Genomic DNA, 22,534 nt, shown 5'->3' with positions numbered 1-22,534 from the left:
ATTTCATTTACATAAGCTTGTCAATTTCCACCTTCTTTTGTGTATTACAGTAAGCTCCCATTTTCTAATTGCTGTGCAAGTACAGCTCATTTTTCGTTTCAACTGTGAGGAAAGTTGCAGTATACAAGACATCTAGGTATTACAATCTGGTTGTCGAGGTGTAAACTATTTTTTTTAAAGTTTTGTATTTCAGAAGGTAGAAGACATGAATTCTTAAAACCCTGTTTGTTAAAAAAAACACCCAGTTTTTGTTAGGGGAAAACATGCTTCTTATGAGTAATAGGATAATTATATATGGTATATGGGTTTCCTGAAATGTTTACATGTCTGTCAGGGAGGGTTCACATGACTGACCTTATTTTATGAATGAGTGATCAAGGTTTAAGTTCCTTGTTTAAGTTCACATGCTATAACCAACAGGTCAATTATATTTGGTGTATGGAATGATTTTCATGTGTACTGGGCTGCCTCAGTGTATGGCAGGTTTTATCTGACCTTAACCTCATTTCCATGGTTCATAGGGACCTTGACCTGTTTTAGGGTTCTATGGCCAATGTTAAGGTTTTGTGGTTTGATCTGTTTCTCAGGTTATATTAGCAATGCTCACTATAAGAGTATGGACTGATTATAAGTTGTACATGTCTGTCTATGACCTCATTTTCATATAACATTGGTAATGGTAAATTAAATGTGATATTTTTTAATAAAACCTACACGTTACAGACTTTCAGCATGAATTTCAGAGTGTTATAAAATTCCTATTCAATTATATTTTTATGCAATAATGTTTTGTTTAGCATTTACTGTATATAATATTAAATGAGGCTACTACTTCTCAAAGTCAATGTTAAACTAAACCACAGCATTATTAACTAGATTTTCCAATTAAAATGATGAAGTATGGTGAATGAACAGTGACCCAACAGAATTCATTTCTGTGCAAAAACTTGTGAGCCATTTTACCAACACTTTAATTTAATATACTGCTACAGCTGGATGTAGTTTGATAAGTACTATTTTAATTTATGCTGTTCCAAAGTTTTGGTCCTTAATGTGTTGAAAACAGGCATGTTATGTGGTGGAAACAGGCAAGTTATGTGTTGGAAACACACACTTTATGTGTGAACAAGAATGTACCTGAAAAGCCTGGAAGCTCAACACATAAAAATATTGTCATTGGTTATATTAGAAAATTGATATTTGCTGCTTCTCAGGAAAGCCCAAAAACATGCAGAGAAACAGAAAAGACTGGTTGGTTTAATAAGAGCAAGAACAATACCGGTATGTGTCTGGGTATGGTAACAGGTCTTCCTGCAGACTTGTGAACCTCATTCTGACACAGATACAAAGATTTGGTTTGGAACTTTGGCTGTACCTGTAGAAATCTTTTTTGCTTCGATGTTGTCTATATAGAGAAAATTGAGATATAATCCAGGTATACTTATCAATCCTTTAATTCTACTTATTCTTATAAAGGTTACCAATTTAACACTTAAACTTGTACATTCAAAATTGCTGATATTTGTGTAAATATTGATTTTGTTCTCAATAATTTTTAACCCAACTTTGTGTTACAGCTCCTATAAAAATTGATCATCCTGCATTTTGAATGCCTATATTTTAGCATTGCACATCCTTTTTTCTGACAGTTATTATGTCTTTTGACTAAATCCATTGAATGTTGGGTGTGCACTGATATTTCACCTTTAAGTTGTTATTGGCTTCCAATTGCTGTTGGTAAATTTTTAATGCAAGTATACTCAGATCTGTATCTAATGTTTTTGTGCTAAAGTATAATTAAAAACAATTATGACAAGTCGGGCAGTTTTCAACATATTTTTTATGCTCCATTGGCCATTATGTTTTCTGGTCTGTGCGTCCGTCTGTCCCGCTTCAGGTTTCAAGTTTTTGATGAAGTTCAATCAAATTGAAACTTAGTACACATGTTCCCAATGACATCATCTTTCTAATTTTAATGCCAAGTTAGAGATTTTACCCAATTTGCAGTCCATTGAACATAGAAAATGATAGTGCAGATGGGGCATCTGTGTACTATGGACAGATTTTTGTTATAGTTCTAATGTTGCACTGTACATGTTACACCGCTGTCCAAGGATAAGGGAGTGTTGTGTTTCAGCCTTATTGCCTATCACAAGTCCTGAGCTTGTAATTTAGTATTTATTGTTTGTTGCTTATATAATTCTTTTTTCGTTTATTTTGTTGTACAGAGATGAGGTGTAAATTGCTTCATTTGAATTGTTTTACATTTATCATTGTGGATCTTTTTATAGGTTGCTTCCAGTATGGGTTTGGCTCATTGTCGAAGGATGTACAGTGACCTATAGTTGATAACATCTCCATCATTTGGTCTCTAGACTTAATGTGTCTCATTAGCAATCATATCACATCTTTTTATTTTTTAAACTGTACATTAAAAATCTGAGTCAGTGAGTTGGTCTAGTACAAATTCTCTTAATATTACAATATATTTGTAGTCCTTGTACACATGGCATATCTGAAACGGGTACATATGTAGTAATAACTCCAATCCATCATTCATAATCAACATTTAGAAGAATTAATGGTTGTGATTTATTTCACTTTATTAGTTCTGGAAACATTATCCTAAATCTCTAGTAGGGTTTTGATTAAACTCTGACGTCAGCTGGCAGAACTCTTGATGTACAGAATGTAAAAAATTATATTGAGCAATGTATCAAGATAGGCTTCTGAAGGAGCATATAAGTTAGGTTTGCTTTATAAATTGGCAGCAAAGAAAAAAACATTCCAGAGAAATTTTAGAATAAACAGACAGACTAAAAGAAAGATGCCATGTGATTGCAATATCTTCCTGACACAGCCTTCATCTAACTTGACAAAAATAATGCAGGAAGAAGTCAGGCATTCTAAAAAGTGCTGTGAACAAATCCAGTTTACCCTGAAACGTGTAAAGTATTCTTTTTTGAAAATAACCCAGACCATTTGGAGAAATAACTATATATTCCTACATTGCATTACTAAGTATACATCAAGATATCTGTTGTGGGGGATGACAATAAGAAAACAAACAAAAAGCAAGTATTTTTTAAATTTTATATGCCTCTTTTTTTAATAAATTTTTTTTTTAGAAATATGCATATACAGTGAAATATCTTTAAACATGCAACCTTACAGATATGGCAACTGCAAAAATAAATACATGGACACTTTGATATCATACATGGGCCTGAAAGTAATAGCCACAATTGTCTGGGGCTTCCCAAATTACATGATTTATAATAAAAATAGAAAGGTTTAAAATCTCCAAAACATTTGTTTAATTTTGAACAAGCTGTCAAATGTCTAATTTATTTAATTTTATGAACAGTAAACTGGTTTATAAGATTTTTCACTGTACATATATTCCACATTTATCTATACACAAATACTTGAACACATTTTATACAACTGAACACAGTTGGTAGATTTCAAAAGCATGATAAAATTTTAACTCTTCAGAAATTTGTTAGAGTCCTAAGACTTTATACATATGATACACGTCCTATATCTACTTAAAGAAAAGTACATTTGAAAAAAACATGCAAAAAACATTTCAAGGCATTCAAATAATACTGGTTCTGATATTAATTATTTCCCCCTAATTTAACAAATTATCTCCCCCTAATTTAACAAATTATCTCCCCCTGATATAACACAATATCGCCCCCTGATTTAACACAATTATCTCTCATCATGTCTATATTACAGTAAATCAATTTGAACTCTATTGTATCTCTAAAGTATATCATTTAAGATATTTCCAATAGAGTGTAAAAGCAGTAACTATTTTAAATCCATTTTGATATTAAATAATCCTGTCTTCATGTTGCAAATTTTCAAAGTGCTTGACTGTTAATTACAAATCATGAGTAACCAGATGCTCCGCAGGGCGTAGCTTTATACGACCGCAGAGGTTGAACCCTGAACGGTTAGGGCAAGTATGGACACAACATTCAAGCTGGATTCAGCTCTAAATTTGGATTGTGATTAAATAGTTGACACAGCATAGGTTTCTGACACAGAATGAATGTGTTCTAATGAACTTAAAATTTTTGTTTCTCTTAGAGCAATTCACTATGCTGTTGAATATTAATCCTCTCAAAAAAATGTTTGAAGAAATTTTCTTTTTTATTTATGAAATTTCAAATGATAAAAATTGAACCCAATTTTTTTAATCACATCCCCCTTTCCCTTATTCCAAAACTAATCTCAATTAAAATTTCTAATGGAGTTTGCAACAATAACTACTCATTTAAATACATCATAAAATATTAAGATGTAAAAAAACTGCTTGTTATCACTGAATGGTAAAGATTATTTTAATTTATCAGTTGGTAGTAAAAAGTGAATATACATTGTATATTGTATATAACAAAGATTTAAGTTGATTCTGGACAAAGAAAGATAACTCCAATTAAAAAAAAATCTTGCTATTGCACAATATTTTGCAATTAGATATTTCTTGCTTACTATTCTGGACAAAGAAAGATAACTCTAATTATTTTTTTTTTTGATATTTCACAATATTGTGCAATTAGATATTTCTTGCCATTGCGCAATACTGTGCAATTGAAAAGACTTGCTATTGCACAATACTTAATATAATAATTTTAGATCCTGATTTGGACCAACTTGAAAACTGGGCCCATAATAAAAAATCTAAGTACATTTTTGGATTCAGCATATCAAAGAACTTCAAGATTTCAATTTTTGTTAAAATCAGACTAAGTTTAATTTTGGACCCTTTGGACTTTAGTGTAGACCAATTTGAAAACAGGACCAAAAATGAAGAATCTACATACACAGTTAGATTTGGTATATCAAAGAACCCCATTTATTCAATTTTTGATGAAATCAAACAAAGTTTAATTTTGGACCCTGATTTGGACCAACTTGAAAACTGGGCCAATAATCAAGAATCTAAGTACATTTTTAGATTCAGCATATCAAAGAACCTAACTGATTCATTTTTTGTCAAAATCAAACTAAGTTTAATTTTGGACCCTTTGGACCTTAATGTAGACCAATTTGAAAACGGGACCAAAAGTTAAGAATCTACATACACAGTCATGACAGTTAGATTCAGCATATCAAAGAACCCCAATTATTCAATTTTGATGAAATCAAACAAAAGTTTAATTTTGGACCCTTTGGGCCCCTTATTATGTTGGGACCAAAACTCCCAAAATCAAACCCAACCTTTCTTTTATGGTCATAAACCTTGTGTTTAAATTTCATAGATTTCTATTTACTTATACTAACGTTATGGTGCGAAAACCAAGAAAAATGCTTATTTGGGTCCCTTTTTGGCCCCTAATTCCTAAACTGTTGGGACCTAAACTCCCAAAATCAATACCAACCTTCCTTTTGTAGTCATTAACATTGTGTTTAAATTTCATTGATTTCTATTTACTTAAACTAATGTTATTGTGCGAAAACCAAGAATAATGCTTATTTGGGCCCTTTTTTGGCCCCTAATTCCTAAACTGTTGAGACCAAAACTCCCAAAATCAATCCCAACCGTTCTTTTGTGGTCATAAACCTTGTGTCAAAATTTCATAGATTTCTATTAACTTAAACTAAAGTTATAGTGCGAAAACCAAGAAAATGCTTATTTGGGCCCTTTTTGGCCCCTAATTCCTAAAATGTTGGGACCAAAACTCCCAAAATCAATACCAACCTTCCTTTTGTGGTCATAAACCTTGTGTTAAAATTTCATAGATTTCCATTCACTTTTACTAAAGTTAGAGTGCGAAAACTAAAAGTATTCGGACGCCGGACGACGACGACGCCGCCGACGCCAACGTGATAGCAATATACGACGAAATTTTTTTCAAAATTTGCGGTCGTATAAAAATTACCAATCTGTACTTTGCTGCCTATCGAGACTCTATCAAACAGTGTCAATCTACCATAAAAACTATAGAAATGTGGTAAAATAAAGTTTTTTCACAAACCCCTTCTCCATGAAAAATAAAAATAAATATATATAAATTAATGAACAAAAACTATGAACTAAATAAAAAGGATTGTTTATCTCCCCTTTAACATTTCAGACTTAGAAAATGTTTCATCATGCACATCCTCCAAGTATAATTTTAAATATAAACACCAAACAACAGATACCATTTTAAACGATATTATTAATATCAATCTACTCAAACTAGTTGATATGAAAAACTGAAAAACCTATGATATAGCTCTTTGAAAAATAAAAAAAAACATTTCTATCTGTTGGTTGGCCCTTTGAGCAAAATAATCTATAACAACTTATATACATTGATTTTCATTTCACATCAAAATAACACATGATTATATGGACATAAACTAGCAGATTGAATTGTTCAATGATAATTTATAAAGACCAAGGGTATGACAACACTCTGTTTTGCTTTCTGTTCTTATAATTATTAAGCCAATGAAATTTCAGCCTTCAAATTTTTTAATCTGACAAAACCAGAGTCCTTAAAAAAGTTTTAAAATGGAAATAAGAATGGAGTGTTTTCAGATCCTAGTAAGCAAAGCTTGAACACATGATCTGTATTTTAACAATGTTTAATCAGAATGAGACCAATTTTACTTTAATCTCAAAATATATTAATAAAACTTCTTCACAATAAATCCGTAATAAATATGTCTTTTAAATTTGGACCCTGATTTTTACATGTCATGTTTGTTCTTCTTGACCTTTGTAGATATGATGAAAATAATGAACTTTTTGATATCTAAGTAACTGAGCTTGAATGCAACATACATTTGCACAAAAACTTATATACAAATGCGATTATGAAATGCTAAATAATCACACACACAAGACATAACTGTCTGTCCCATATTTTTTTTTTAATTGACCACCAACAATCACCAGCATGTATTGAATGACTTGATTAATTTAAATATCAGGGTTCTTTCTGATCATGATCAAGTTAAGATCAAGTGTTGAAAATCATTCCAGGAACACCATTTTAAAACTGATGAGAACAGAGATGTATTTACATTCTTACTGCATTATCATGTTCAAAATATTTGTTTTGAAATTCTCAGAGAGAACATGTACATTTGGTAATGTACAGTATATTTGAATTTAATTAATCGAGATGGATCAATAAATATCATAAAAGAAGATTACACATTAAATCACATGATGGATATCATTGAAAAAAATTGTCATAGTAAAATCTCAGATCATTAACTGCATGGTTGGTGTTATCTTAACATCATGTAAGTGCATATGATTTCTGCACTAAAAAAACCATAGACATAGCAATGTTGATGAGCCAACAAAAATTTTAAACAATGGTATAAATGATACACCTTACAAATAGTTTAAAATTCAAGAAAAATAATACTGTCCAAGTCCATGACTAAATTATATCTTCATACTTTGACAAATATCCATTAAAGCCCTATTAAATCAGTACATTTTACTGCCATATAAATATATATATTACTAATCATTAACAAAGATTAGAATATTTAATCACATTCAGATGTAAAAATCTTAATAGTTTAACCATGTTATCTCAATTTTGAAACCTCATTTTGTCTATCATTCAATTCTTGAAGTACAATGAAATATCACTCTGCTGTTCTGAGATGAATCAAGTATACATTCTTCAATTCTCCACTTTGCACAATACAATACTTTTTCTTCTTCTTCTTCTCTATTTCCTAACTTAAATTCTATCAATATTGAATTCATAAGAATTTTCAATGTCCAAAACAGTTTTACCTGAAAAATAAATAAGATTACTAACCTTCATACTGCTTCAAACTATTTATAACCAATCATACGGCCAGAGTACACAGTTATTTTGTAGTGCATTTCTTTTAGACAATAAATTAAAAGTTTAATAATCAAAGAGCTGAATAGCTCTGAGGGGAAAGACGGCCCTTGTTTCTATTTTATTATGTTTTTGGAAAGGGGGGGGCATCTTTTGATAGTTTACATATGAAGAATGAAAAAGAGAACTGCTAGAACATGTAGAAAAGTTGACAATATTGAAATCAATTGTTGTTTATGTAATTTCATTTCTTTAGTTTAGGATTCAATTTGGACCAATGGAAGTGATCTGCATCTTCTAAATCTAAACATTTGATTAAAGTTGATAGCTAATTATCTAAAACTCAACTGAATTCTGTCATTTCACAACAACTACAATATTTTTTGAAATCTTGATTGTGTACCACTGAACTGCAGGCTAGGGCCATTTTCCATTTTTTGTGACAGTACTCTTGGATTTTAAAGTTTTTTCTTTAGAAAGTTTGGACTGAAAAATCTATTCAGTTTTAAATTTCCATTGTTAAAGTTCTTAGTTACAACTCTCATCACAGGGAACAGGTACTAATAAAAACCAGATGCTCCGCAGGGCGTAGCTTTATACGACCGCAGAGGTTGAACCCTGAACGGTTGGGGCAAGTATGGACACAACATTCAAGCTGGATTCAGCTCTAAATTTGGATTGTGATTAAATAGTTGACACAGCATAGGTTTCTGACACAGAATGAATGTGTTCTAATGAACTTAAAATTTTTGTTTTCTCTTAGAGCAGTTCACTATGCTGTTGAATATTAATCCTCTCAAAAAAATGTTTGAAGAAATTTTCTTTTTTATTTATGAAATTTCAAATGAGAAAAATTGAACCCAATTTTTTTAATCACATCCCCCTTTCCCTTATTCCAAAACTAATCTCAATTAAAATTTCTAATGGAGTTTGCAACAATAACTACTCATTTAAATACATCATAAAATATTAAGATGTAAAAAAAACTGCTTGTTATCACTGAATGTTATTTATTATAATTTATCAGTTGGTAGTAAAAAGTGAATATACATTGTATATTGTATATAACAAAGATTTAAGTTGATTCTGGACAAAGAAAGATAACTCAAATTAAAAAAAAATCTTGCTATTGCACAATATTTTGCAATTAGATATTTCTTGCTTACTATTCTGGACAAAGAAAGATAACTCTAATTAAAAAAAAATTTGCTATTTCACAATATTGTGCAATTAGATATTTCTTGCCATTGCGCAATACTGTGCAATTGAAAAGACTTGCTATTGCACAACACTTAATATAAAATTTTAGATCCTGATTTGGACCAACTTGAAAACTGGGCCCATAATAAAAAATCTAAGTACATTTTTGGATTCAGCATATCAAAGAACCCCAAGATTTCAATTTTTGTTGAAATCAGACTAAGTTTAATTTTGGACCCTTTGGACTTTAGTGTAGACCAATTTGAAAACAGGACCAAAAATGAAGAATCTACATACACAGTTAGATTTGGTATATCAAAGAACCCCATTTATTCAATTTTTGATGAAATCAAACAAAGTTTAATTTTGGACCCCGATTTGGACCAACTTGAAAACTGGGCCAATAATCAAGAATCTAAGTACATTTTTAGATTCAGCATATCAAAGAACCTAACTGATTCATTTTTTGTCAAAATCAAACTAAGTTTAATTTTGGACCCTTTGGACCTTAATGTAGACCAATTTGAAAACGGGACCAAAAGTTAAGAATCTACATACACAGTCATGACAGTTAGATTCGGCATATCAAAGAACCCCAATTATTCAATTTTGATGAAATCAAACAAAGTTTAATTTTGGACCCTTTGGGCTCCTTATTCTGTTGGGACCAAAACTCCCAAAATCAATACCAACCTTCCTTTTATAGTCATAAACCTTGTGTTTAAATTTCATAGATTTCTATTTACTTATACTAACGTTATGGTGCGAAAACCAAGAAAAATGCTTATTTGGGTCCCTTTTTGGCCCCTAATTCCTAAACTGTTGGGACCTAAACTCCCAAAATCAATACCAACCTTCCTTTTGTAGTCATTAACATTGTGTTTAAATTTCATTGATTTCTATTTACTTAAACTAAAGTTATTGTGCGAAAACCAAGAATAATGCTTATTTGGGCCCTTTTTTGGCCCCTAATTCCTAAACTGTTGAAACCTAAACTCCCAAAATCAATCCCAACCGTTCTTTTGTGGTCATAAACCTTGTGTCAAAATTTCATAGATTTCTATTAACTTAAACTAAAGTTATAGTGCGAAAACCAAGAAAATGCTTATTTGGGCCCTTTTTGGCCCCTAATTCCTAAAATGTTGGGACCAAAACTCCCAAAATCAATACCAACCTTCCTTTTGTGGTCATAAACCTTGTGTTAAAATTTCATAGATTTCCATTCACTTTTACTAAAGTTAGAGTGCGAAAACTAAAAGTATTCGGACGCCGGACGACGACGACAACGCCGACGCCAACGTGATAGCAATATACGACGAAAAATTTTTCAAATTTTGCGGTCGTATAAAAACCAATATGAGTGATGTAAACTGTGTGAAGCTTGTTTCCAAATCATAATTTTGAAATATTTGTAAATATAAATATGTTAAAACTATAAAAATGCATTTTTTTTTTAATTTTTTTTTACCATTACAATGATTATGTAGGTACACAAAAATTTAGTTTTAATAGAAGACTACTAATCCAATGAAATGTCACATTTGAAGTGTTTAAATACTTTAACTTTTATTTTAGTGGATAATTACTCATCAATTGAGGTGCTCCTGAATTGGAGGAAGATTCTCAGAATTTTTACAGAAACAAGTGGTCTCACTAATTAACAACAAAAAGAATTTTAGCGATAAGAAGCGACAAGAAGAATATGTTTTTCTTGTCGCTAAATAGTCTTCTTGACGCTTCTTGTCGCTTTTTGACGCTTCTTGTCTCTAATTAGTGAGACCCGAAAAAAGTAATAAAATCGTTTCTTTCCCCTGTGTCATGTAACCCCACGATCTTTGTTTATTTTGAAAGTTGTTGACCTACAAATTAAAGTATTGCATGTTGATGTTTAAATCATCTACAGTAAACAATATTATGTTTAGATTTAACAAATACAAATTTGTGATTAGTGCACGATCTCTAAGAATGATTTAAATAACCAGTGAACTGGTGAAGGATATCCCTGCTTCTTCCAAGAATGACGTCACTATAAAATACAATGTAGGTTGGATATATTTAGAATATCTCGTCATACTAATTTTTCCGGATTGTTAAATAAACGTAAATAGTGTAAAGGAGAGTTCAAGATACGATAATTTCGTGAGAAACAGAAGGGAAATGTGTAAAAAAGTGTTTAAAGTCAAACTATTCATTTCTGGGTCTCCTTCTCTTCAATCTAAGTAAGATTTGTTGGGGGTTTTCCCACACTATAACATGTATAAAAACAAAATGAATGATGTGAGGGAGTGTCACTCTGGTCAACCCCATAGGGGATTGACGGCTTGAAGCCGTCTTTCCCCAAAAAATCACACCTACTCCATCTCAAAAAGATTTTTACAGTGTATTGTACTACTATAGGGACAAATATAATCAAAATTATAGAAAATTCTACCAGGTTTAACTCAAAATATTGACAATTCTGTGTTAAGGGTGTTTTAACTCTTAAATTCAGTTTGACAGTTTCATAATACTATGTTTTTACCTTCGTTCACTAGACCCATCAATACTTCACATAAAGATTAGCACCCAATTTTTTTTACATGTAATTTCATCCCCTACTAAATAATTCATGCATGAAATATCAAGAAATAAATTGGGAAAGTGCATGTGTATGAAAAAAAATGCAAGTTATACACTATTCACACTAGGGACTATATTTAAAGACATCGAAAAACCAAAGGTGATAACTGTGTCCTTTCCCTGCACTTAACTCTTTTGTAGGTTAATAAAAACAGCTGGTAAATTTGTCACTTGTTCATGTGTGTTGATTGCTTATTATTTCCTGAATGTACAGTGGCAAATAGTTCATCATGACATGTTTATTTGGGAGTGTTTTAGTTAGGTGTTACTGTAATAGCAGTGATTCAGCAAGGCATTTGTCACAAGCTATATGCCTTCCTTTCTCTCTAAATGTCCACAGGGAAATGTTTCAAATTTTTCATGACAGGCCTAGTTGTTTTTTTCTCAATGTTGAAGGCTGTACAGCTGCATAAAATTGCATATATCCACTTTAATTGAACTTTGGTGGATATTTGTCTCATTGTCAATCCTAAAAAACCAAGTAACAGGTTTAAAAATCATAATAAATTATTTACCTACAAGGTCAATTTTATTTTGTCATCATCTGTCAAGCTATCCTGTGAATCAGGGATATAATCACTTTCCTCATCGTCCATCAAGTCCATCATGCAGTCAGCTCCTGTAGCACCATCCAAACATTCTTTTGCTTCTGTGAAGTTCTCCTGAGAACCTGAAGCACTTCCACGTGCACTTGAAGGCTGCCAATTCAATAAAGGTAGCATATCAGGTCTTTCAGTGCAGCTGTTGTTGGAAGATGTACATCCATCTATATACTTAATTATCAAATCCATTCTGCCGATGGACTTAAAACAACTCCTTAAGAAGTCTAAATTCGCATCTGTTATAAAACTTCTTTTGTCCAAGAAAGACATCAATTCAATAGAATTGTGTATGTTTTCAAGATCTTTTACTGTAACAAGCCAGTTACATTGTAATACTAGTTTTAGAGCTGAAAAATCCTCCTCAGAGAGTGCTTTTGCACAGTCAAGTAGAGTAATTGAATACTTGTTAGGAAAATCCTTACGGACTTTCACAGGTGATTGTCTGTCTCGACGATGCATTTTAAAAAGTTCAAGTTTTATAGGTGGCATTCTGAAAATATAAAGTAGCAATGATACAAACCAAAGGAATGACTTATTTAATGCAAATTTTATTGAATACATAATCAAAACAACAACTTATGCGTCCTTATTGTCGACATACACATTAAAAAATGCAAACATGTGATATAAAGCCAAGTCGGATACATACAGAAATGTAGACCCCAAAAAATTTGAGCATTACCTTATCCAGACCTAAAAAAGTGCCCTGCCCCATTCAATTTCTAGCTGGATGAAATTGACCTGTCCAAACGTGAAAGGTGTCAAGTTTAAGTAATAAATACATGTATTCACAAACAATTTGATTTTTTTTGTTTCATTGATATTTAAAAACAAATGTGCACTTGGATATCAAAAACGGGAATGCATGACAACTGATAAATCAGATTTCCTTGTCTTTACAGTGGACGAGTCTATTCTGTTTTTGACACAGATGCTACAGCTTATTCTATATGACGTGCTTACAACTTTTATTTATTTGTTTTCATACTTGAATATAATTATTCAACATGTTTCCTGATTTTGATAAACCAACATGGATCTGATTTTCTTGTTCATGAAATGCAGATTTAATTTAGTCCGACTTTTTCATGTGAATAATTACTTAACCAAAAATTAAAAAAATCAAAGAGCTGAAAGCTCTGAAGAAAAATGACGCCACTGTCTCTAATATTGGGATAGTTTTTATGCAAGTCTTGATTTTCACATACCGTAATTAGTTTAACAATGCAACATGTCTCGTAAGCATATAATTGATATATTCGTATATGTGTGTGTGTGAAGTGAAGGTGCCAACTGGCTGGTTTTTTTTTTAAAGACAAATGAATAGGTCAAGACTACCTGAATTGTACAAATAAATACCGTAGAAAGGCTCCTATATTTCTCACTGGTACATAGGCTGAATCCGGGTCCGTTCGCGCCAACTCATGTTCGCCCCCTTTCACTTTCACACCCTACATGTTCGCAACTAATCTTAATTGGTTTTGTGTTTAATAACTCTGTAAGCAAGTGTTTTCTTATAAGTATAATTGTTGTCTTTGTCTCAAAATAAAGTGAGACAGCATTTTTTTTTGTGTTGAATAAATCTTAATCATGTTTTGGATAGCGTATTGTTAAAGATAATAATAATCCTTTCTAAATAAAGTGGTATTTTGTCAACGTTTTATTTAGCGTTGAATAACTCTTAATCATGTTTTGGTTAGTGTATTGCTATACTTTGTTTCATTGACCTCTTTCATAATGAAGTGAGATTCTGACTATTTATTTTTCTGTGTGTTGAATAAATTTTATCATGTTTTGGTTATAATAGTGGATTGCTATATTTTGGTTCCTATATTTTATTGTTTCGTTGTTTCAGATCAAAGGGCTTAAAAACAATTATCTTTTGTGTTTTTCCTTTAAAATCTTCAATGTTTTACTCATACCAAGCTATAAATACATTCAGAATTTACACCAAAGCAATTTAAAACAACAATCATGATTTTCCAATTATTCAACTTGAATTTGAATTAAAATTGGGCGCGAATGAGTAGAGTGCGAACGGACCTTGGGTGTGAACGTGCGAGGTGCGAAAGTGTATTGGGCGCAAACAGACCTGATACCACATAGTCTGAACCCCCTTCTCCCACAAAATATGAAGTAAATTAAAAACAAATTGTTCAGAGAACAATTGAAGTCTTTCCACTAGAATCAGTTTAAAATGTTAGTTCCTATGGCTTTATGACGTCCTATTAACCTCTGACCTTGACCTCAATTTCAAGGTCACAAACCATGGACCTTGAATCAAAATATCCTAGGTCTTTAATATGTTTGGTTTATGAGTACTACCACTTGACGCGTAATTTTAAATGTAAGATGGACAAAAAATCCCTTTTATTGTATGCGCAGCCTTTCAACCAAAATATACAAGTAAGAACATGTTGCAACTAATAATTTATGAAAAATTATTTGTCAAAATGTCATACAGTATTTGAAAAGAAGTGAAAATAAGCCAAAAATCAAAATTTATAATATGACCTTGACCTTTGACATTGACCTCATTTTCATTTTTAGTACCAATGACCTCATGAAGACCCTAGGTCTCTATCAGTTATGGTTTACTAGTTGAAAATGCATATCGCTTGAATCAAATGAAAAAGGGGGAATAACTCTCATATGGAGTCCCCATAGAGCTATGGTTCAAACGAATATTCTTATCCTAAATATGTAACGAGCAATTTGGTAAAATAAAATCTTTTACGGTTACGAAGGAGAGGTGGCCACAAGAAAAACAGTGTTTGGGGAGATAACTCTTACAACGTAATGTATTTTGTTATAATTACATTTGATATATGTTTCATTATAATACTTTATTCTGATTGGCTAACTGCACATCACATGTTATTCCTCAAGCAATTGCATCACTCAATAAAACTTTTCATTCATGATAACACGTGGTCCCACAATAAAGTGCACAGATGAATTGAATAAAAAAGTTATAAAATTCGTGTTTTCATGATCCTAGCTAAAAAAAGTAATTATAAGTATTGAATGTTTCTTTTTGTAACCTCATAGGGTTGCAAAAGCGTTGACCGTGTGCACATTTTTAGAATGAAGCGCTTACGCGCTTCATACAAAAAGTACTTTGGTCAACGCTTTTACACCTCAATGAATTTACAAAAAAAAGCATTCAATACTTAAATGCAGTTGTAAATTTTTAAAGCAAAAAGAGTTAATACTAACTTTCACTTTTTTGGATGTTCATAAAATTGAGAAAGGAAATGGTGAATATGTCAACACGACAACCACCCGACCATAGAGCAAACAACAGCCGAAGGCAACCAATGGGTCTTCAATGTAGCGAGAATTCCCGCACCCGTAGGTGTCCTTCAGCTGGCCCCTAAAATATGCATAATAGTACAGTGATAATGGATGTCATACTAAACTCCGAATTATACACAAGAAACTAAAATTTAAAATCATACAAGACTAACAAAGGCCAGAGGCTCCTGACTTGGGACAGGCGCAAAATTGCGGCGGGGTTAAACATGTTTATGAGATCTCAACCCTCCCCCTATACCTCTAGCCAATGTAGAAAAGTAAAAGAATAACAATACGCACATTAAAATTCAGTTCAAGAGAAGTCCGAGTCTGATGTCAAAAGATGTAACAAAAGAAAATAAATAAAATGACAATAATACATAAATAACAACAGACTACTAGCAGTTAACTGACATGCCAGCTCCAGACCTCAATTAAACTGATTGAAAGATTATGTCTTCATCATATGAATATCAGGTACAATCCCTCCCGTTAGGGGTTTAGTATCATACTATCATAAAATATATGAGAAGAACATAACCCGTGTCATGCCAACAACTGTTTTTTTAAGAAATAAATGTGTTTAGTTCCAATGCAAAGACCCTATCAGTGAATCAATGTTAAAGCCAAAATATGCAATCTTTAATGACCTGACAACAGTATCGTAACTATATCCCCTTTTAATAAGTCTATTTAAAGGTTTTGTTAGTTTCTGAGGAGAATACTGACATTTTTGTGCTTTATAAAGAATATTTCCATAAAATTTTGGATGTGAAATACCTGAATGTATAAGATGTCTGCATGTTGAGTTATATTTACGAATTATTTCCTTATACCGGTGATAAAATTTAGTAAATGTTTTGACCAGTTTGTGATATCGAAAACCCTGGTGTAATAATTTTTCAGTAATACATAAATTTCTCTCGCTAAAATCTAATACATTGTTACATACACGAGCGAATCGTACAAGTTGAGATACATAAACACCATAAGATGGTGACAAGGGAACGTCACCATCTAAAAATGGATAATTAACAATAGGAAATGAAAAATCATCTCTTTTATCATAAATTTTTGTATTAAGCTTCCCGTTTATGATATAGATATCAAGATCGAGGAAAGGGCAGTGGTCATTGTTATCATTAGCTTTATTTAAAGTAAGTTCTACAGGATAAATTTCTTTAGTATACATACTGAAGTCGTCATTATTTAGAGCCAATATATCATCCAAATATCTAAAAGTATTGTTAAATTTTTGTATCAAATGTTGTTTTGATGGGTCTTTGCTAATTTTAGTCATAAATTGTAACTCATAACAATACAAAAACAGGTCCGCAATAAGTGGTGCACAGTTAGTCCCCATTGGAATTCCAATAACTTGACGATATACGGAATCTCCAAAGCGAACAAAAATGTTATCAAGTAAAAATTCAAGTGCATAAATAGTATCAAAGCATGTCCAATTGACATAGTTCTTTTGTTTATTGCTACTAAAAAATGATCTAAAAGAGTTTGAACATATGTACTCGCATTCCGACTTTTTAAATGCCCAGTTAATTAGGGATGTGAATTTTTTCTTAATAAGAATATGAGGCAAAGTGGTATATAGGGTAGAAAAATCAAAACTTTGAACAGATTCAAAATCACCAATATATGCATGCAATTTATCAAGTACTTCCAACGAGTTTTTGACACTCCAAAAGTAATTAATTCCACTATTTTCAAAGGCCTTATTTGAACAATTTATTATCAGGTTTTTTATTGTACCAAGTGTACTAGTAAGTAAAACAGACAATTTAGTAGTTGAACAATGGCTAGAAGATGAAATAAATCTATATTTGTAAGGTTTTTTGTGCAGCTTCGGAAGCCAGTACATAGTTGGGACTTTCATTGTGTTCATTTTGTATGTATTTATTTTTCTCAACTACCGTATATTTTCGAATTTAAAGCGCATCGTTTTATAAGCCGCACGGCCGTTTTTTGGGGGGAAGATTGTTTTTGTCCTTACATAAAACGCACCTGAATATTAAGCGCACACTGAAGAAAACGTATATTTATTCTACTGACCTGATAGTGTCATGAATATTTTCTCCTTTTGTAACTCACACCGTAATTTGTTTCATTTCTATTTTCAGATTGGTGAGAAAGTTGAGAGTATTTTTGAATATATTTATTTGTGTCATATTAAAATAAAAAATCGTAATAAAATAATTATACTTTTCTCATTGTTTTAATTATGCCAGTTTCGTTTGATGTTTTTTGTCAACAATGGCCATGTGTTGACAGCTTGGGTGTCCATTGAACCTTGTTGTTTTGATTAAAATTAGTATGGTATTGATTGCTTGTTTATTGTTTGAATTGGCATTAAGGATTTAAATTAATCTTAAAAATGTATGCATGAAAGGTCACCCAAGCCATAAAACTGCCATTGTTTACCTTGATTATGACCTACTTACCTGTACCCACGTGTGAAAACTGTTCACCCAAAAGTCAAGATTTTTTTTTAATTAAATCAATCTTAAGAATTTTATTGTTGTCTATAAAATAAAAGTTGAAGTTTTGAACGTAACAAACATTTTTCAATTTTAATTTGGATGAATACAAGAAACAAAACAATTTACTTTTTGCAAGTCATTGTTTAAATGAAAGTGTTATGAGCAATGACAAGGGGGATTAAAAGAAGACGGCAATAAATAAATGTTTTAACAGATTAAATTATAAAAATTAGTATTCTTTTTTTTTTAGTTAAACATCCAATAATATTTCGTAAAGATATTTCGTTTTGAAACACAATAAAACGACAAACAGTTACTCTTCAGTATTTTATCCTGTTTGGTACCTCTTCTCAAACACGATTATCTCTCTTTGTTTATGAAGCACTTTAAAGTGTCGATTTAAGCACATGCATCACCATCGTCATTTAAAGAAACTTGTAATATTGGCAAGACACACAATCACTTTCTTTATTATTTCATTAGAAAATTTTATATTAAAACACATTAAATCAACTAACAACTACATATTTATGATAAATACACAATTAATATCCTGTATGGACACAGTTATCTTTCTTTGTTTACGAAATGAACACTAAACACATGGTTATCGACTTCCTGTAAACCAACAATGATTGAATGAAATAAAAACAAACGATTTAGTTAATATATTTATTTATTCATAACAAAATATGCAACATTAACAATTTATCAAGTCACTGCAAGCACTTGACAATCTGACTGTCTCCAGAAAACAAATCCAGATATTTTTTTCTTTCACCGTCGTCCTGAAAACAGAAAATAATACTTACATAACACGCACCCGAGTATAACACGCAGGGACAAAGACAGAGAAAAAAACCTGCGGCTTATTTAACGATTTATACGGTACATGAATTTTTTGGTGTATTTTTAATGATATATATGAGTAGTCCAAATAATTATTACGTCTGGCAAGGCTTTTTAAATTTTATTCTGGGACACCTTCCTATGACCACAAGGCTATGTTAATTTTTTTCTGGGACGCCTTCTTACAAAGCCTTACTACGAACGTCTTAGGAAGGCGTCCCAGAAAAAAATAAAATAGCCTTGTCAGACGTCATTATTATTTGGACTAATACATGAGATATTGGATATTTTTATGCATTATTTAACCAGTTGAGTCTTTTACAGGATTGTTTGTTTAATGCTGTTTAAACATTACTGAAAAAAACCCCACCTTAAATTTGCTAATTATTTGGCATGAAAGTTTGATTTATTGAAAGGGACTCATAGTTTTCCATTTAATTTTAATAATTGTCTAATGGTTAAAACAATAGCTTCGTTGTTTACTTTTATACACAACAACATATTCACTTTGGTTTCGTTGTTTACCTAATATTCACTATGTACTTGGTAACAGTTATTAATTAATTGAATAGAAAATATTATAATAAATATTATTGGAAGCCGAATTGACGTCAAATAGGTGCCGATTTGACTAGATGCCAATTTAACCAGGTGCCGACTTGACTTGTACGTTTCAATTCCTCTGCGATCGTTTGCGGTATTTTCTTGAGAAAACCTATTTTCCATCATCAAAGAGAAGAAGAAACTGCTTGAAATGATTCCCGAACGCTTCGTGATTGTTAAAATAAGTTTAATTCACTCAAAAAACAATTTACAAACTTGCGATGTTTAAACAGGAAGTTTCAAAAGCACGTGTAAAAGAAGAATTTAACCGGTGAGAGTGGAAATCCGTACATAACATATATCACTTTAGTACGACTTTTAAAGCAAAACAGTTTCATCCTTTTGTAAAACAGTCTTTAATATACCTATCACATTAATGTTTGAAGGGTCTTAAGCTTATTCAAACCATATAAGTCGGTATGAAACAACAAAACGGAATGATAATAACCGATTACGTTTTGTAGTTTACAAAATTCTGGACTGGTTCCTGTCAAACTACAACACTTTGTTCGACTGTAGTGGAATACAAACAGAAACCAGTTAGTTTGTAAACTGGTTCCTGGCTGATTACTACACAATGCTCATGCATAATGATAACACAAGCACATTCCAGTTTGTATTGAAATTAGTAAATACGAAACCAAGCGCGGTAGGCAGAGAAATCAGGTCGGCAGTTATGGAACAATGACTGCGTCATTTTCCAAAAACTGAATTTTGAGAATTTATACCATATAAATATCTGAATAAGTTTATCAAACTTAAATACTTATAATATAATTATTTTTAAATAAAAGTAAGGATGTATAATACATCCTTGATAAAAGTAAGGAGAAGGAACCCAGGGCGAACAGACTATGGGCAAACAAACTCAGGGGGACATGCAATCAGGGCGAAATGACCTGACACTAATTTCATGCAAACCTACCAAATGACCGAATCTACTTTAAAAACATCCAGTTACAAGTAAACAAACAAAGTTCATGCAAGATGAGATGAAATCTAATAATTCACATAGATAAAAGGGTAGATCTATATTAATACATTAAAACATGAGAAGTTTTAACACTAGCCATGTTAAGAATAGTGATTATTTTTTCAAGCCAAACTTATTAAGTACTGTAAATGCAGAAATTATTGCGTGCATTTATTATTCATGTTATTGAGATTTTGTCATTTTAAATTTAAATGCGATTTAAATTTTTACGATTTTGAGAAAAATCCTGTTAAACTCATATAAAATATTTCAAAATGCGAGTTTAAATTATTGCATTTACAACTCAGTCACATTTTTCACAATAATAAAAACCTCGCATTAATTTCTGAATTTACAGTTATGCAGATGCTTCTTAGATCATGTGTTCCACAAAAAAAGGGGTGAATGCAAGAGGGGGAACGAGAATGGGAGCTTATATGATTTTGAATCAACAGACCAAGATTTTTTCTTTTCACGATCTATCATCTAACAGTAGCAACTTTACCAGGCACCATATATAATAGCCTTCCCCGAATTGTACGCATAAATCTGAAGATGGCAGTCAAAGGGGTATGATTAACTTCTACGTAAATTGAACAGTGTCAATCAGTGTAAATACTTTGATTCTTGGCTTAAAGGGTCTAAGGCTTATTACTTGCGTGATGGGTTTTAGAGAATTCTAGTCAAATCGGCACCCAGTATAGTCAAATCAGCACCTAGTCAAATCGGCACCTGGTTAAATCCGCACTTGATATAGTCAATTCGGCACCCAAGTTAGATTTGTTTAATATGTATTTTCAACAGTATTTTAAGCAAAAACAATAAAATAAGGAATGGGTTGTCCAGAATTGTGTAAACTTTCCTGAAAATAACCCACCTTACTTTGTTATTATTTTGCATGAAAGTTTGATTTATTGAAAGGGACTCATAGTTTTCCTTTTTATTGCTTCTTATTGTCTCATTGTTAAACAACAGCTTGGGTGAGGGGTTCGTTCTTTCTTATGAAGTTTTTGAAGAATAAAACATCAATAACTACCTGCCCAGCTAACACATAATATTTTCATAATATTATTGACTGGTTATATATATGTTTGTCAAAAATATCTACCAAAAAATATTTTATAGACATTTGTTTTACATCAGAAATTATGCATGAATGATATTTTAACAATAATATTTCATCCCAATGTTTGATTGCTAATATAAAAACATTTTTTGTAAATATTTTTTATAATAAATAAATATTCTTTGCTGATGTTTTTAAAACGTTTAATAGACAGTTTTATAAATGAGAACAATTATATGTTGAGGGGATGTTTCTTTGCAATATTCACTCAATACCTGATTGATATTTTTATATGTACATGTGATGTATACTGTTGAGTTAAAACAACAAACATATTAACTATGTACTTGATTAAAGTTATGAATCAATTGAAATGAGAACTTATCAAAACATCAGTCATAGAATGTTGGGAAAACTTTAAATAATTAACTTTTGTATTCTAACTGCTTGATGCTTTTCAACGATGTAATGCATGATAAAATGCAACCCCCAAAATACATCATGAATTTATACATTTTTAGAATTATTTATATATACTATATCAAATATTATTGGGTGGCGAATGGACTTTAAATAGGTGCCAATTTGACTAGATGCCGATTTATCCAGGTGCCGATTTGACTTGTATCGGTTTAAGACCCTTTGGCTTTGCATTTTAACGATGTAGGAGTAGATGAAGACTTCTCAAAATTTGACTCTGCTATGCCCATGTGTAAAATTATTTATAGTCCTTATAGTGACATGTCTGCTTGCAGATGTTACTAGTAACCTAATTAAATAAAATTAATGTAATGAAAAAGTGGGTAACGGACTCATGACAACCTTTCATTTCTTCGTTTAAGCTCGTTTTGATGCTGCCACCTTCATTGCCTTCATCTTTATTTCCCGCGAAACTCGATTGCTTCCCCTTGTCTCTTCACATTTTCTAAGAGGAAAAATACAAAACGAATTTTAATAGTTTAGAAATTTAAGCGTAAAATATTGACTTTAAATATAATTAAGAAAAA

General features: G+C 31.4%; 1 protein-coding gene across 1 annotated transcript; it reads right to left on the bottom strand.

The window, feature by feature from the left end:
• Positions 1-7,630: 7,630 nt before the first annotated feature.
• Positions 7,631-22,453, bottom strand: LOC139517409 (uncharacterized). Its single transcript, XM_071308400.1, has 3 exons — positions 22,350-22,453; positions 12,162-12,734; positions 7,631-7,771 (listed from the first exon to the last, which is right to left on the bottom strand). Exons 2-3 carry the CDS (start codon positions 12,731-12,733, stop codon positions 7,768-7,770), a joined length of 576 nt encoding a protein of 191 aa, XP_071164501.1. The 5' UTR covers position 12,734; positions 22,350-22,453; the 3' UTR covers positions 7,631-7,767.
• Between the last annotated feature and the right edge of the window lie 81 nt (positions 22,454-22,534).

The sequence above is a fragment of the Mytilus edulis genome, chromosome 1 (genome assembly GCF_963676685.1).
Source record: "Mytilus edulis chromosome 1, xbMytEdul2.2, whole genome shotgun sequence".
NCBI lineage: Eukaryota > Metazoa > Mollusca > Bivalvia > Mytilida > Mytilidae > Mytilus > Mytilus edulis.
Note: the sequence above shows the minus strand (reverse complement) of the source record. Positions and strands in the feature narration are given on the sequence as shown.